Genomic DNA, 19,059 nt, shown 5'->3' on the forward strand with positions numbered 1-19,059 from the left:
AGTAACTAATCTGACCTATCCAGATCAATGTGGGTGGTGTGGAAAGATCTTTCCGTAGATCTGAGGATACCATGACTTGACTGTTTAATCTTAGAGATGATCTGGAATCACTTGAATCTCCGAATGCAAATAGTTCATGTCAATCACAGGGACTTTCCTGCCATTTCCTATTAAACATACTACCCTAAAAAGTACCCCTTTTGCTATAACCACTATAGGTCCAATAAATTATGAATTTAGAAGCAAGCTGAATTGTCTGGTGGGCTGCCACACTGAACAAATTGCCTGCACAATTGGCCTTCCAAGCGTAGGCACAGTCTAATTGCTCCTCCCCTTTCACTGACATCTTGAATAAAGAGAAACTTTCAATCCCCCTCCTCGCATCTCCCACAAAAGCTTTCTATTTCTTGGTAAAGAAAACTGTCCATTTATCCTAATAAGTATGAATTGGGAAAACCATAATCTTTAGAAATTTCATTTAAAGGAACAATGTGTCAGCACTTGGCCAACAAGAACAAGGTACAATGTCAGTGTGCACCAGAAGCAAGAGAACGATGAGCGTCTAAGCCATTGAACTAGCCAACCAGACTTATGTTTTCATTCTCCAAGACTGGACCTGAGAAACAAAGTGAGCATCAAGTAGTCTTGAAATTCTAGGGTATTCAAGAGCAGGGAGCAGAGCATGCAATGAGATACAGCAGCTAGCATAAATGTTTTCTTTGTGGGCTACCGCTTCCTGTATCCCCAAGAAAAGTCTCCCAATAAATATATACTCATCTGTAGGCTAGGATTCTCTCTCGCTATCTTTTTTTTTCTTCCTCAGCCAGTGGCTTCAAAGGTGATTCTTTTTCATTTTGAATTGATTACTGTACAATTTTTTGACATTCATTTTTTCTTTCTTTGTTTCAGAGGCTACTTTTTAAAGACAGGCATTTCACTTGCAGCAAAATGTAAGTACATTTCCTCCTTGAAACGGTATCTATTTCTCAGCTGTAATTCCTAAAGCCTCCTAATCTTTAAGGCTCCCATCTCACATTGCTGCATTTTTAAAGTCTGGCTCAACACACACAGCCAATATAACATTTCATACTATTGATTTGTATAACACCATGGAGCATTTAAGAAACCATTTTGGAAGCAGATTGAAACTAATTGTGGTTGTGACAATATTGCATCTAAAAAGCTAGATAAAAGTGAGGAGTAAAAAAATAGGCAATATTCATTTAGATATTATGACCACGTGACATTAAACGTTTAAATATTCAGTTCTCTCAAATGACTAATTTATTTCTCTTTTCCCAGTTGCTCCTCACCGTGTAGTCACAGACTGTTTCTTATTTAACAGCATGGTAGTGACCTTAATAATTCCTTGCTGTGTGTACTGCATTATGGCCACTCTGTATACCAGTAATCTCTCCAGAACTAATCTCCTGTGTATTATGTTTCTTTATTCTTAGTCTATACCCAAATTACAAATCCCCTCTACTTTGAAAGACCAAATAAAATTATAGCAGATCCAAACTGGGAGTTCTGAGTTTTGTCTTTGGAATTAGGGTGATTATTTTTTTTCTTTTTTAATAAAATGAAGGTAAGAATAATTTTAACAAAAAAAGAGAAAGTTTCATGTGTCTCTGGAGTAATTTAATAATACCCAATTTCCAAAAGCAGGGGGTAGATTTAGGTTTAATATAAAGACCTTAGCTATTCAAAAGTAGCTCAAAATGTAGTAAGTTGCTTGTCACTAAGCAAGTAATCAACTATAAGGTAGATGGTTGAGTCACGTACCCTCTTAGAGGATACAACAACTCTCAACTTCTAATTCATATAGAATTTCCAGCAGAGAATGCATCTCAGTAGTCACTGAAGCATTTAATTAGACATTCTTATACCTATCAGAATCCAAAGAGAACAGTTGAATTATATACATTATACATGTCCTAATCAATTCTTTTTTGAATCATTCAGTCCCTGAGAAGATTATGTGTTCAGCTGAGCTGCAGGAAAAACTTAGTTTTTCCTGATTTCCCTGGATGATGGTTTTTTGTTTGCTCTCTAGAATAAATTGATCCCACTGCTGTACATCAAATATTCAAGCATTAGCACAAAAGACATTCATCCTCAAAACATTCAGATTTAATGTCAATGTATTATGCATTCATTGGAGTTTTAAAAAATGTCAATCTCTGTATTATCTTGCATTAGTTTTTATTGCATTATCAAGACACCTGCATGCTATGAATGTTTTAAGTAGCTTTTACCAAGAAAGTCATGTTAGATTTTTTGAGTAGTCTCCTTTTCATATGCTATCATGAGTATATTGTTTGTACAAATGTTAACTTTGGACTGTATTCTTTCTTTTGAACACAAAATGCTGTTCAGGGAAAATTGCCTATGTTTACTTTCTTGCATATTCATATTTGGTAGCTCTTTATCATACTGTTACTGCCTATTTAGGTGTACTAGTATTTTAAATGAGTTAATGTTAAATACTGAAAGATAGTTGGCATATATTAGTGGTGAAATTTGATGAAGCCCACTTTACGGCAGCATTTTAAGTCATTACGTGTAAATTTAAACACATACGTATCACCCCAGGATCTCTTTATCAAAATTTCAGTTGAAAGCACCCTTTATCTCCTAGAATGCAGGAAAAAAAAAAACTGGTGTGAGGTGGTGGCTATTTTACCTTAGAGGTCTCAATTTGGGATTGTTTGTTTTCTTTTCACATTTTTTTTCTCAGAAACATACAGAGTGCTTAGTGACCTATTTCATTAGTAAATATTTTGAGAAGGAAGCTTGCACTGGGATTATACACAATCCAGACAAAATGGGTCTACCCAGCTCCCCAAGTAATCTCTAAGCAACTGGGGAAAGGTTGGTCTGACCGATGGAGTCATGGAAATGCTTTAAAATCACCAGGCAATCGTGACCTGGGTTCCTTTTGGCAGCTACATTGAATCAGCCCCTCTGGAGTTGACATTTTGTCCTAACGATGATTGTATTATACAACCAATACAAATGGAAAATGACCTAATCAATGTTCCATTCAACAAGATTTAGATCTATAGTGAATGACAGGAGACTTTCCAAGTAAAGGTCCTGGAAATGTGTATGCAACACATAAAATCTCAACCCACGGATGGTGGACAGCCTCAGCCAAGTCAGGAAAATATGCCCCCATAGAGGAATAAGGCTGGGCCATGGAAGGAACTCAGGAGTAAAAATCAGAAGGCTAGTGGCTAAGTCCCAGTTCACCCCTTCAGTAGTATGATTTGGAGTACGTTACTTAACCCCTCAGTTTCAAAGTATCTTTTTGGGGAAGGGGAGAGGAAGGAAGACATTTTCTCCTGACCCCTTCAAAGGGTTATTGTGTTAATCACATAATATTATGTTTTGGAAAAATTTTACCATCTAAAAATGCTTTGTATCACCAATGATCTTATCAAATTATTGGAGACCCTCCTTGTTTTAGTGGGAGTCCTTGGGATTCTTTGGCAAGCTTTGGGCCTTCAAATTAATACTACACAATACAAGAAAATAGAACGCTACAACACTATTGGGCCAGGTCAGTGCCCTGTAAAGACTTACACCCACATTCTTTTGTTTCTTTTCAACCGCTCATGTTCTTTAGGACCACTGCCTCTGGTAGAAGAGAATTGTCTTCTGGGTGGTATGGGTGAGAAAGTTGCCAAACAAACCTGAATTATCCAGAGGCCTGTAAAATGCGCAATTGCTTTTTAAGAGGCATGGTGATATTGTGTGTTCCTTTCGATTTTTGGCAGTAACCCTTTTCTGCAATTTGTGGTTTTGCATTTTCTCTTTTCACAGACAACACCCTGGCTCTCATTCAATGCCCCATTGGTGGGGGTGAGGTGAGGGAAGAGAAAGATTCCCTGGGGCTCTGACTCCTTCAGAAAAAGAAGGAAATGTTAATGAAATAAGTCAGAAAGAACGCTAGAGACTAGTGGAAGCTGGTTGGTTATGGGGGAAGAAACAACTTTTAATAAATTGCATGGTGTGGCTAGGATTTTAGCTGAGTCTTTCATTGTCTGGGTAAAGATCTGTGCTCTTAATTCTTCTTGCCTCTCCATGGAGCTTTATTTAGATGACAATGTCAATCTTTTTCCTTTTTTTCCTGTATTCAGCAAGCCTAGAGCAGCCTCTTTCACTGGCTCCTTGGCCTCTTCTAGAGGGATTTTCTTTAAATATTCCATCTCAGTATCCATTTGCCAATTACATTAACTTGGTTTGTGTGAATTAGTTCAAGATCTATGCACAAGAATTTTTTGCCCTCATTCTGGATGCCTTCTCTTTCCCTTCCCTATGGCTTAATGCTCTTTGCAGAGGAGGTCTATGGCCAGCAAAGCAGTACAGGGATGTAGCGTTTATCTAGGCGAGAGTGATTTGTTCTGTTTCTATTCATCGCCTCTGGAAAGGGTTTGCAGACTTTTGTTTGCTTTTCTATGGCTGCTAGGCACTGTGCTGAAGGATTTAAAGTTGCATCCAGTGTTAACCTTGTATTCCTTCTCTGTTCACTTTTTTATATCAAAATAGTCCTCTGTTTCCCATGGAGTGGATTCCCAGGGCTTATGCCCATCATTCATGAGCTTCCCATGCACAAAGGCCACATATTTCTTCTCTTGTTATGAACTAAATGACACTGCTTCTTGTGCTTCTATGAGGAATATAAAGGTAATTGCTACTCATATGTTAATTACAATCCCCCAAATTTCATGTATTATGGGAAAATATGATTTTACTGTATGTGTGTGCTAAACATTTAGGGAATTACTTCTGTTATGGAATCACAAATCATAGAACTTTGATTTTGGAAGATGCTTTCAATATGATGTGGTTCAATAGCCCACCCCTATCTGTCCTTCTCACAACATCTTCTCTCGAAGTCCCTCCTCTATCTCACATGGTAGCCTAATCCATTTTTTAATAGCTCAATATTCAAACTTTCTTTTGCTAACCTGAGATAACCTCCCTATGACTTTGGGTCATTTGTGCTGGTTTTACCTTCTGGAGCAGCTCAGAAGTTGACTCCTTCCCCACATGACAACCCTCCAAATATTTTGGAATCTGATCCCGTATACTCTCTGAGTCTTCCTTGTCCAGGCTAAACATCCCAGTTCCTTCAGCCATTCTTCATATGACTTGGTTTAGTTATCCTTTTCCATTTATCCCAGTTGCATTTTTCAGTGCTCCTTTCAAAATGTTACGGCCTGAACTGAAAAGAATACTGCTGAGATGACTGACCAATAGAGAGTTTCTAGAAAAAAACAAAACCAAAAAGAAATTCTCATTCTGGTATGAGTTTTATTACAATAACTAAGAGCACATCAAAAATTTTAACAGCACTTTAGTCCTGAGATTAATCTAAAACCTCTAGATACAAAGGCTGCTACAAAAACAGATTTTCCAGTCATATATCTTTGCACTTGGTTTTGAATACATTGCAAAATACATTTTTCCCTGCAACACTTAGTAATTTCAGAATATAAGTAAAAACTACAAGGAGTTTTTTGAATTTGAATTATTTTAAATCATTTGCCAGTTTGTTCTGCCTCTTAGGTCCATTCCTTAGGTTTGTTCTGCCTCTTAGGTCCACTGATTGGTAAAGACAGTGAATATCTGAATTTTAACTCCCTCGGAGGTGGAACCATGTTTTATTCATCTTTGTCTCTCCTGAAATGTCTGTGATATTCTCTTAAACAACCAGATGCTCAGTAAATGCTTATATTAAATCAATCAACAGAATAAAATACAAAGTAACTTTCCAACACCCGGGACCTATCTTAGACTGATATCTGTGCCCTTTAGAAACTAAGATAAATACTTACAATACACTATACTGCTAATGCTTGGCAATTTTGTAGCATTATAGAGTTAACTAATAGTACTACCTCGAGGGTTAGATAGCCTGAATTCTAATCTTGCTAGACTTTACGGTTATGTGCTTTGGGACGAATTAGATCACCTCTCTGGGTCTGTTCCTGACAAATAAAATGTGATAATAAATTATTTGTATCTGCCTCATAAAGTTTTTGTGAGGCATGTAGATGCATGCTCCAATTCCATGTAAAGAATATAGGAAAAAATACTGGTAACATAAAATAATAGTAGTAGTAATAGTTGTATTGTTGTTGCTTTTGTTATTATTTTCAATATATGTAAATATAACCACCCAATCCTAAGAGGAACAAAAAACAACTTTGGTATAACTTGTTCATAGTAAACTCATATTGACTTCTACTAATAATTTTATTATCACAATGCTAGTGTGATCTGAATATAACCGACTGCTTGATGGGTCATTTAAGCTCAGACATACATTCAAAAATGAAAAATAAAAACATCTGAAAAGATGACAGCAATGTAAAGTTTTACTAAAGTCCTTCAAAGGGGAATTATGTTACATTACACAGCAAAATATTCTCAAGATCTTCTTTACCCAAATTTCTCATTTTGAGTAACAACTCAAAAATGTTACCATTCTTTCTCTGCTTTATATAACAAAATCTCACCTTGGGCTATTTTGTTTTTTTTTTGTTTGTTTGTTTGTTTTCATTTACCTCTTCTCTCCTAATCATGTCTAATTTTCCAGAATTACTGAATTACTAGCCTAATCTTTTCTGTCTACAGCTACTCCATTCCCTGTGTAATTTTATGTGGTCCTTCCAGGAGGCATGTGAAAAGATGTATATGTTTGCCTGTGTGTGTGTGTGTGTGTGTGTGTGTATATTATATGCCTAATATACAATATATAATGACTTTTACTGATATAATAGCTGTGTAACAAAATTATGATTGATGAATGAATATAGTTTCCATGTAAAATATGGTTGATATGTGTATGTGTGTGTGTGTGTTTGTGTGTACAAATGAGTAAGACAAAAATAAAACAAAAAAGATACATACATCACAGGTCCACTCTTCATCAATAATGTGAACTTCTTTGCTAAATTGTATAATAGTTTTGAATATAGTTCAATATTTCCTCAGATTTCCATGTTATTCACAACATGACAGCTATAGACAAAACATTCCTTTTTGTTTAATCTGCATTATCAACATTCGCATCACTTTCTTAAACCTAGACAGTCCACAAAACAATAAATCAAGACCTGGTTGGTAGCATTTGCCAATTTCTATAGTGCAACTGCTCTTGCCATGGCCATTTTAAAGTTACGACATGATGTCACTAAATGTGTAATTAGGAAGATGTGTAGTAACAAACCTTTTTATGGTATTCACACCATATGTATACAAAGCATGCAAATAAACTAAAAAGCACAGGTAATTTAAAATGCAGCAAAATAATTAGGAATAAACGATGTTTTTATTAGGAATAAATTTTATATTTTAATTAAGAATTTAAATTACATTTTAATTAGGAATTTAAAATGAAATAAATTTACATTTTAATTAGGAACAATTAGGAATAAATTACATTTTTAGCAATTATTTCCTTGAGGTTTTTGTTTTTTTAGCTTTTATTTTAGGTTAATGGGTACATATGAAGGTTTATTATATAGGTAAAATTATGTCACAGGAATTTGTTGTACAGATTACTTTATCATTCAGGTACTAAGCCTAGTGCCCAATAGTTATTTTTTCTGATCCTCTCTCTCCTCCCACCCTCTACCCTCAAGTTGGTCCCAATGTCTGTTGTTCCCCTCTTTGTGTCCATGAATTCTCATCATTTAGCTCATACTAACAAGTGAGAACATGATGTCTTTGGTTTTCCGTTCCTGCATTAGTTTGCTAAGGATAAGAACTTCCGGCTCTATCCACATTCCCGCAAAAGACATCATCTCATTCTTTTTTTATGATTGCATAGTATTCTATGGTGTATATGTACCACATTTTCTTTATCTAATCTGTCATTCGTGGGCATTTAGGTTGATTCTGTATCTTTACTATTCTGAATAATACTGCAAAAAACATTCCATGCTCATGGATAGGAAGAATCAATATCATTAAAATGGCCATACTGCCTAAAATGATTTACAGATTCAATGCTATTCCTAGCTAACTACCAATGGCATTTTTCACAGAATTAGAAAAAAACAATTTCAAAATTCATATGGAACCAAAAAAGAGTCTGAATAGCTAAAGCAATCCTAAGCAGAAAGAACGAAGCTGGAGTCATCACATTACCCAACTTCAAACTATAATACAGGGATACAGTAACCAAAATAGCATGGTACTGGCACAAAAACAGGCACATAGACCAATGGAACAGAGTAAAGAGCCTAGAAATAAGGCTGCACACCTACACCATCTGATCTGTGAATATTGTTAATTTTTTTCTCAAGTTGCAGTTTTAAAAAAATCTATTTTAGAATTTTGTCGAAGATCAGAGACAATCTCCTAAGTCTTCAGCAGGCAGTTTCTACTATCCTTGCCATTAAAATGTTTTCATCTTTAGTATTGATTACGACTCAAACATTGCATCATTCTATCTTTTCTAAACAATTGTTTAGGCTCCAAGAATCATAAGTTAAAGAGAATGGGAGGAGAGGATTGTATTTATTGAAATCCACAAATAGAAAAAAAAACTTTACTTGGATTTTATGGTAACCTAACTGCAGAGTTCCATAAGAAATGGAGAGAGGTTGGTTAATAGATACAAAAATACAACCAGATGAAAGGGAAAAGATACAGTGTTCAATAATGAAGTAGAGAAAGGTGGTTCACAATAATATGGTGCAGTAGTTCAAAATAGCCATAAGCTAACAACTGGAGTGTTCCCAACATAAGGATAAGTGTTTGGGGTGATGGATATCCCAGTCACCCTGATTTGATCATTACAACGTTGTATGCATGTATCAAAATACCACTTTCACTCCATAAATGTGTACAACTTTTTAAATGTATCAACTTTTTAAAAGCTAAAATACATATTTTTAAAAAAGGAATCAGAGTTGCTCCCTTCTCTCTGGGTCCTCATGGTATCACCTACCTCTGTTGACCAGGCCAATCTATTTACTCTCCAGATTGCCTATGTCCCAAAATGGCAGCCACAGGCATCAAGGATTGGACATTTTAGCTCCTCTTTCCACTTGGGAAATCCACATGGATTCTAGCCTCCAAAGAAAAAAAGTCACATGGTTCAAGTCTTTTTTCCATGGCAGGCTACTGGTCAGCATACAAATGGGATTCCTCAGATTGAAACATTTCTGAGTCCATTAGATGTGACTCCAACAGAGTATGGGAAGGGATAGGATCAGAGGAACATCAAGGACTATGGGCAAGGACAGCTTACACATTAGGGAGCTGTGAATGGAAAAACGTAATGATTGACATTTCTATTGTAGTATTCATAGGCTCTTTCACTAAAAAGTGTTATGAAATATTTCAAACATATAGGAAAGTAATATAATGAGTACACACGTTTTGTCACTCATATTTAACTAATTTGAGCACATCACGTCTTGGTTCAGATTTTTATGGATTTTAAAAAAATAAATTATTTTAAATATAATTAAATCTTCATATGCCCCCTTTCCTGATCTGATTCTGCTCTATCATTCTCCAACAAAAAAAAATCACAATCCTGTGTGTTTATCCTTGTTTTTCTCTATCAGTGAGCAGCATCTATCATTGTTTCATAAATGATACCAAGCCATATGTGCTATTCTGTTTTTTTTTTTTTCACTCAACATTATGTTTTTGAGATTTATCCAAATGAGCACGTGGGTATGATTGGCTACTTTAGCACTAGATAGTATTCCACTGCGTGAATATATTGCTATTTTTATTCATTCATTCATTCATTCTATTGGTAAACAGGTTGTTGCCAATTTTTGCTATGAAAAAATACTGCAATAATTATCCTTGTAGCCTTATGCACCTGGGCAGAATTTTCTCCAGGATACCCAGATGTAAACTGATCGGATTATAGGATATATAGCTCATTGATATTACCAGATATTATAAGGTATATATCTCATTAATATTACCAGATACCAACATACGTTCCTAAGGTTGGCCAGTTTACATCCCAGTGAGCAGGTCATGTAAGTTTCTGTTTCCTGAAATCTTTGCCAACACAGGTTGTTTTCAGATCTCAGAATTTTTTTCCATATGATGGGAGCAAAATGGTGTCTCATTTTTACAGTTTTCAATTCTGTAATTTCTAGTGAAATTAAGCATCTTTTAATACGTTTCTTGTTCATATTTTTGTGAATTGCTTATTCACATATTTTACATTTTTAATAGTTATTGTTTTATTTTTATGGTTTTGTATAAGTTAATTATCTCTTCCATTTACTAATCTATTGTATGTTATATCCAAATATCTTTTCCAACTCTGTCATTGTCCTGTTTTTTAACTTGTAGAATAATTTTAATTATAGATCATTTACATTCTAACATCTATATTTTTAAGATTTTCATTTAAGACTTTAATATCCTACTTTGATAATGTAAAGATATGCTTCTGTATATTGTTACAAAAGTTTCAGTTTTGCTTTTATATTTGTGTTTTTTATCCATATAAAAGTGATATTTTCCAGAGGCTGAAGCAGGAGATCGCTTGAGCCCGGGAGTTCAAGTTTGCAGTGAGCTATGATTGCACCACTGCACTCCAACTTGACCAACAGAGTGAGACTCTGTTCTAAAAATAAAAAAAAAATAAAATAATAAAAATTTTGAAAAGAAGAAAAGAAAGGTATATTTTGTATGCTATGAAGTTGGTGTCTAACTTTATATTTTTCTTATGGAAAATCAACTGACCCAGCATGATATAACAAATAAATAGCCCATGATTTCCCCATGGAATTGCTATGCTATCTCTATTGTGAACTTGCTTTCCATATGTCGGGATCTGTTTCTAAGGAATCTACTCTGTTCAAATAGCCTATTGATCATTCTCTGACCCAAAGGCACATTCTCTTAAAATACTGTAGCATTAAATTACAGCAATCTGTCCTTATCCATGAGGAGTAAGTTGCAAGACCCCTAGTGGATGCTTGAAACTGCAAAAATTACCAAAACCTATACTATATATACTATCTATTTTCCTGTGCATACATACCTATGATAAAGTTTAATTTATAACTTAGGCACAGTCAGAGATTAATAATAATTACTAATAAAATAGAACAATTAAAGCAATATGCCAGTATTACTACTCTTGCACTTTGGGGCCATTATTATGTAAAATAAGGATTATAAACATAAGTATTATAATACCATGGATACCATGACAATCAATTTTATAACCAAGATGGCTACTAAGTGACTAAGGGGCAGGTAGCATATTCAGCATGGATATGCTGGACAGAGGGAAGATTCATGCCTGACTGGGACGAAGTGGGATGGTGTGAGACTTCATCACCCTACTCAGAGTGGTGCACCATTTAAAACTTACCAGTTGTTTATTTCTGGAATTTTTCATTTAATATTTTTGGATAATGTTTGACCACCAGTAACTTAAACCACAGAAAATGAAAACTGTGAGTAAAGTAGGACTGCCGTAATTTTTAGCAGCTGATAGGACAAGGTTCTGTACCTAGATCTTTTTCTTCAATCTTATGTAGATCTTCTCTGTCTTTTAATTTCTTGTGTAACTTTTAAGAGTGGTCTATCAATTTCCACAAAATTCACTATAAGAATTTTGATGAAATTGTATTGAATTTATATTTAGGAGAATGGGCATCTTTCTTATACAATACTATTCCATCCATGGGTGTGACATATTGTATAACATATTCAGTCTCTTTATACACTTTTTATGAACTCTACATAATAGTTAAACATCTTTTGATGTATTTATTAGTATAGTTTTTTTATGTGAATTACCTTTACTCTATACTTTTTAAAAATAGTTATTTTTGCTATCTAGGAATACAGTTGATTTTCCTGTTTGATTTTTAATCCAGCAACACTACTAGTCTGTCTAATTTTTTAATGGTGTCTCTGTAGATTATTCAAAGATTGTCTACAATCACATACTCTGCAAATAAGAATAATTTTGTATCATGCTTTCTAATTCTTGAGCCTCTGATTTTTTTGGTTTTATTGCATTGCCTTGGGTCTTCAATTCATGTTGAATACCAGGATGATGACAGCCATTCTTGACTTGTCTCTGACTTTAATAATAATTTATTTAAAATTTCACAGTTAGGAATAAATAATATGTGCTGTATGGTTTTTTGCTAAATGACTTCTATGAGGTTAAGAAAAAGTCTTCGCATTCCTTGTTTACAAGGATTTTTCTTTAAAAAAAAAAAAGACTATGATTGTGTATTTAATTTTATCAAATATGTTTCTGCCTTTATGGAGATGATGCTATGGTTTTGTTCTTTTGATCTTTTCATGTGAAATATTCATAGATTTTCTGATGTTAAACTATTATTGCATTCTTGGCATAAACGCTACTTGGTAGTGGTTTTAAAAATACATTGCTATACAATTTGCAAATGTTCCATTCAATTGTTCTCATTTATGTTCACTTGTGAGAATAGTCTGTAATTTCCTGTTTTTGTTGTGGGTGTCATTATATTCTTTTTTACATTTATTTAACATTGAATTTTTTTGTGCTTTGGGAATTTTATGTATATCTTATTTTATTTGAGACTTTTCTCTCTTTCTCTTCCTCCGTCCATCTCACTCTCCTTAATCCTCCTTATCTAAAGGGATTTGCCCTTACTGAGGGCCTCACCCAAGACTCTCAGTCCAACCATACCTTTAATAGGGAATTATGTTCCTGCTCCATGGTGATATTGGGAATATCCAAGAGCCAACCCTCCAAGCTAGTGATAGTTTGGCTCAGTTGCTGCTTGTAAGGAAAAGACAGTGTTCCCAGCCTTCCTGGGCCACAACTTCATAGTCCCAAGGACAGCGACCTTTTTCTTTTTTTTTTTTTCTGTGTATATGTATATTTTAATGTATGTTTATATAACAGTGTTTAAGAAAGGATTTTTGGTAGCTAGTTTAATATTGCATACACAACATTACTCTAGTAGAAAAGTTTTCAAACAGCGCCTGATAAATACATTTTAATTTAAATAATCTCTCCTCTCCCTACTGGCTGCCATATTTTGAATTTTATAGTCCCTATACATAATGAGTTGGTTTCAAGAATCTAAATTATCCTTCTATTTCTGTCTCACTTACTCTTTGTCCTTGGACAGCGACCTTTTTCTGTCTCCTTTGACAAACTAAGAAGAGCCACATTAACTCCTGGTTTCAAATAGTAAGCCCATCTTCAGGTGTCTACTTAATATGAAGCATTTTTAATTTGCAGTAAACTACAGGTGCTAAACTCCTAGCCCTCCCTGATTCTAGTCCTTTCTAGTCCTCATTCCAGACTGAAGAACAGGTGGCTAAGAGATTCAGCTCCATCCCCATCCCATCCCCTGTTTATCTCATTTTTCAGTTTAACTTGTAATCTATCAAATTATGTATACACACACACATACACACACACATGTGTGCATTTTAAATTAGAATTAAAGTTTTTATCTCCAAACACACTAATTAGTGATTCAAGAATGTTAAGTTTTTAATTAAACTTTGAAATCTATATAATTATCATGTTCTGTAGTTCTGGGCTTTTGAAGACATTTTTAGTAAAATGAAACTTCATTGTACTGGGGTGGAGAAGCGAAGTCAGCTGGCCCTAGTTCAACCACAGACCATCATGAAATATCAGGGTGGGGAGTGGAGGTGGTCGCTAGGAAAGCAGGAAGGTGGAGATAGGCTGCTGTTTGGAGGGAAGTTCTGAGTGGCATCCACAGAATGTGGCATGTGGCAGAAAAGGAGTGGTGATCATAAAATTCTGTGTAAGTGATGAGCTTTCTTTCTCTACTCATATTTTGTAAACTTCAACACATTAATTTTAAGAATATGTTATCAAGCATGTACTATTTGTCAGACACTGTGCTAGGTGAAGTCAATAAAAAAGACGAACAATGCCTATTCCCTTAAGGAGCTTATATTCCAGTGGAAAAGGTAAAGTGAAGATAGAGCAGAGTAGCTCTAAGGGAATATTTCCTCAGTAGGATTTGACATAGCATTCCCTGTGTGCTGGTATCCGAAGTCACATGCCCAGAAGAAGCTGGCTCCATGACTCAAAGTTATTGCATCATGAACTTCCCAAGCTTCAACTCTGAAGGTCTAGCAGTCAAAGGAAAGAATGGAATTACTCAGCTCAGAAGGGTTTTCTCAATACCAAGGTATGAGAAAGCTGGATGAGTGAGAGACATTACCATTCATCTGTATTTTTTTTTTATTTTTGTGCTTGAAACTATATGCTGCATCATTTCATGAATCCAGGCAGGCTGCACAGCCAGCAGATAAGGAACAAGCAGCTTGCTGGGTCCAGATGACCTTAGTAGAGCAGTTAGAGCTATTCTTATTAACAAGAGTACCAGCAGGGAATGGAGCGTAAAGAGACCAAGCTTCCTAGAATTCCCATTGTGGCTCTCTGAAGCTTGTCCCAATTTGCTCCTCAGTAAAATAGATAATTTAAGCCACAACTTTGTGTTTGGGAGGGTTTAATTTAGACAAGGATCACTCAGATGGCCAATTTTTTTGTTCCATTCAAATTTCAACAGATTTCCTTAGTCTTTGTAATTAAGGTTTTTCTAATTTCAATATGCGTTTCCCAAAAGAGGCTTTCAATAATATTGAATATATGAATCACACATTACTTGCTTGTCTGTAGCCCCTTGAAATTTGCTGGATAGAGCTCCCAAAAAACCCTATTTGTATTTCAAATTCTTTATATTCAATAGTCTATTTCCACCATAGGCAAATATAACTATATATCATTCTGGAAAATATAAAAAGCTAAACCATGTGAGAAATGTTACATGCCTTTCCACACAATGATCCTTCGCCAGTCTCAGTGGAAGGTCTGAAGTTGTGGTTCCTCAGGTAATTCATTCCCTGCCCTTTTATAACTCTCATAGAGTAAAGGGCTTGTCAAGTAGACAGTGATTCTAGTATTTAGAGAGTTTTTTTCCTGTTTGTTCTAACGTCATGGCAGTTCAACAGAAGAAAACTTTATCAGGTTCTCACCAGTGATCCTTTCTGCCACACTGCTGCTGGACTTATGCAAAGATGGTTCCATGGTGTACTTTATGGGCGATTTAATGAAAGTTCACTGCTAATTTTGACAATTGATTATTTTCACCTTACAGCTAACTTGAAAGCCTAAATGCCACATGAACTGTGAGTTGATAGCAATTCTAAACTTGCATCAGTAACATTTTAAAAGCTGATAGCAAACACTTAAAGTAATACTGTTTTAACTGGATATAATTTCATTTACCAGTGTTTTAAAGGAGAAACATTCTAGTCTTTTTAAATTATGTGATTAAAATGAAGATGAAACAGAAGTAGAAGCTAGGAGGCACTATCAAGGGAAAAGCCCTTTTCTAAGGAAACTGGAGAATTCCATTTGGATATTTCAACACAGACCTGCAGGAGCCCTGCTGGTAATTGGTTTTTGTAGCTGTTATAGCACTAAGTCATGTTTTATGGATTCTTTTAATAGGCGAGCTTTGTTACAATGTATTAAAAAAAAGACAAAGACAGGTAGCATCAATCTACCAAAAGGTCAAAGAGGAAAAAGCAGATGGGTCTCTTTCCCTGAATCAAGTTAAAATGGCCCCGCCTGTTAGAAGATAGCCTCTCTTTATAAACACATATATATACTTTTTTCCCCGAAACAGGCACCTGCAATCAGAGTTGCTCTTTTCTGTAGTTCTGCACCACCACTGCCTCCAATCAGATGAGTTAGTAGGAGTTACAGTGTGATTCCAAACGGCATCAGAAATATAACTTGGGATATATGCTATTCAGCGGTCTTCTTCCTAATTTGCTTGTTTGGAGCAAACCTAACTCATTCATAGTATTCTGGGCAATCACTTCTCGGCCTTTTGGCTGTGATCAAGTGTAGTATCATGAGCAGAGGCTTAGTGAGGCTTGAACCAAGACCTTCTATCTGTTTGTCTCTTCAGAAAATAATATGCTCTTTTCCCTTATGTTAAAAAAAGAAAATAATCTGTTCAAAGATATGAAGTTCCTAAAAGATACATTATACTATTAGCCATTAACCCACTTTTGTAACTAAGGTAATGACTCTAGCTCAAGCTATGTGTGTTGGACCTATTTGGTTTCTAGCCTTTTCTTAGTATTTTCTTTAGAAACTCTTTTTACATTTTTTTTTCCCTGGTGGAGCACATGCCTTGAAGGACTCAGCCTACTAAGTAAATAGGTAATTGACAATAAATGTTATCATTTTTATTAATCAAAACGGGAAATTGCCAAGCAGAACTTTGATTTGGCTGATTCCATCAGTGTTATGTGAGTTGTTACAATTCTATAAAGAAACAAAGAAACTTCACACTTTCAATTCGACTTTGAGAAAACACAGGTCCTTTCCTTTGATGTATATAATACATAACTAACAAATATGTTATAATCTAGTACATGAATGTTAAAGGTTAGTCACACATGTTCTAAGGGAGTTTCTATTCAGAGAACTGAAAAAGCATTATAAAATTCCCAGTTACATCTTGCCTTTTATGCACAAGCTTCAAGCATCAATTACGCATTCTAGAGTTCTGTTTAATTTTTCTTTACCAGAAAACATGGTTAACCAGCTTATGTCAAAAGAACATCGAGCCAAAGTTGTTGCTTTCAACATGTAAAATGGGTTCCTTCTTAAATCTGTGCTTTTTCTTGGAATCCTATCATTTTTTTCATTTTCCATTTATTTTTATAAAATAAGAGAAAATACAATAAGCTACTCCGATAATTGACAAATAAATGCTGCTTTGCAGAAAACATTGTCATGAAATCTGATTGGCAAGCAGCATCACATAAAGAAAACCTGAAATGGCTCTTTGATAAGCTAAGGCACAAGTCTGAATTTGACACAGGAAAAGAAATTGAGAGATTTAAATATATAATATACAAAAATGCAGATAATTTGGAAGTTAAACTTTTAAAAAACTTGAGCACCACATGTATTGGAAGTAAGACACAGATTTTTCACAGATATTTCAGGCCGTAGACTAACAACCCTAGGTTAAAACAAACAAAGAAATCAACAAACAAAACTAAGGTAAATACTTCAGAGTTATACGAGTAGCTACATAGTAGAAATTTATTGTTCTGAGTATTTATTAGGTACCAGGCATTAAAATGAGTATTTTATACCAGTGATTTTTCCTAATTACCTGATTTAATCCTATTAATAACACCACAAAATAAGGATTATATTTTATAGAAGAAATCAAAGGTCAAAGAGGAATCATTTTGCCCAAGATCACATGTAACTAAAAAATGGAAGACCTAGAATTAAAATCAAGTCTGAGACCAAAATATATTCTTTCTTCCACACTAACTTGTCTTCTTCTTAAAACTATTTATTAAAACTAAATAAAATTCTTACATTTCCCCAGACTTCTCACTTGACCTTGGCATGTTTTCTTCAAAGCCCCATTCTAGAAAATTTCTTAGACAGTGGGTAGCAGTGTCCTATTTGTTGCCTATATTAAATGTATAAAAAGCAATATTGTTTTAACTACTGTTAATTCTGGAGAATAATTTGACAGAGCAGTGTCTTCCAATCAGATTTGTCTAAACAACAGTTGAATGCAATACATTATCATTTCAGAAGAAAATGATGCAGTTTACTTCATAGTCAACAACCCAGAGATCTTCAGGAAGGGAGATTAAGAGAGGTAATATTGCTAGAGCCTGGACTTTTGGTCTGTTATGTCATTGACCCTTCACCATAATCCTTTAGGTAGATGTCATGATCACCATCCCACAGATGGCCTTAGGGATGTTAACAAGGTCAAGTTAATACAGTGGGTACTGGAATCCAGCCTCTGCCCTCAGAGGCTCACCTCATATACAGAGTATGAGAAGCCTTGGTGTATGTACCTACAGAGAGAAGAGGTAACAGACTCTTCTCTGACAGATGTGTGTCCCTCTACTACCAAATATTGTGGCTGTCACAAGTTCCCCAAAGTTTGTTCTACCTCTCATTCATTAGAGTACACAATCCCATAGTTTCCATTTATTGTGCAACAGTCTGTGCCAGTTACTTAACTATGTTCCTAATGTACGTTATGCCTGGATAAATATTTGTTGAATGAATGTAAGACTTTACACATCATTTAATGATCAGAACAATATTAAGAGCTTTATATTACTATTTTCATGTAAGTGGAAGGCAGAGGTGAATCGAGGCCATGTAGTATGAGTAGAGGAGCTGGAATTTAAGCATCTACCAGACCCCAAAGCCTAACTTCTGCCCAGGAATGACTCTACCCAGAGATTACCATTAATGGAGGTTTTGCTTCTAGGCTCTGAGAATTAGATTTTATTATATTTGGTTTGGAAATCTATTTAACACTTGTCACGGTTTCCCCAGAAGCAGACCCTAGGGGAAGGATGAAAGTACATGTGGTTTATTAGGAGGCCATCCCAGGAAACATGAGTAAAAGAGTAGGGAAGTGAGCCACAAAAGGGAAGACAGCCAAAACTTACTGGTCCATTATCCAGTAAGTTCACATTGTGAGCAATCAAACTTAATCCATGACTCGGACCAAAGGACACAGGGGAGGTGGTGAGGAGAACACTCCCGTGTGGAAACAGCATAGAATAGAGCTGAAAAGTTCCAGGTCACCTACAGTCTGGTTAGAACAGCTCGGGATATCATTCAGCAAGTAATTTACCTATAGCTAAGATCATCCTAACCTTTGAGATTTTCCTAAGAGAATGCTGTTGAAAGACATAAAAGTAAATCCAAATTAATGGTCAGATTATAAGTCTCAAAACTGTAAAATGTCAATTAACTTATCATCTGTAAATTCAAAGGAAATCCAATCAAACTCCCAACAGGACTTCATAGGACTTGACAAACTGATTCTAAACTCCATATGGAAGAACAAAAGTCCTAGAATAGCCAAGACAATTTTGAAAAGAATAGAGGCTGGCCAAACTTGCCATGAATAGACAGACTTACTAAGTTGCAGTGATTAAAGTGGCATGTATTGTCGCAGGGATGCTAGGCTAGGA

General features: G+C 35.2%; 1 protein-coding gene across 2 annotated transcripts in view; it reads left to right on the forward strand.

Annotated features, from left to right (window-relative positions):
* The window catches only part of ANKFN1 (ankyrin repeat and fibronectin type III domain containing 1), a 329,398-nt gene that overhangs the window by 62,137 nt on the left and 248,202 nt on the right, over window positions 1-19,059 (forward strand). The window contains exon 2 of one of the 2 annotated variants that reach the window (XM_012460469.2): window positions 910-950. In XM_012460469.2, coding sequence (XP_012315892.2) covers window positions 910-950 — 41 coding nt within the window. Of the gene's footprint in view, window positions 1-909; window positions 951-19,059 lie in introns of those variants that run through there. The other variant, XM_064367439.1, reaches the window with a different exon arrangement.

This window comes from Aotus nancymaae, unplaced genomic scaffold (assembly GCF_030222135.1).
Source record: "Aotus nancymaae isolate 86718 unplaced genomic scaffold, 86718_ANA_hifiasm-v0.15.2.pri h1tg000072l, whole genome shotgun sequence".
Classification (NCBI taxonomy): Eukaryota; Metazoa; Chordata; class Mammalia; order Primates; family Aotidae; genus Aotus; species Aotus nancymaae.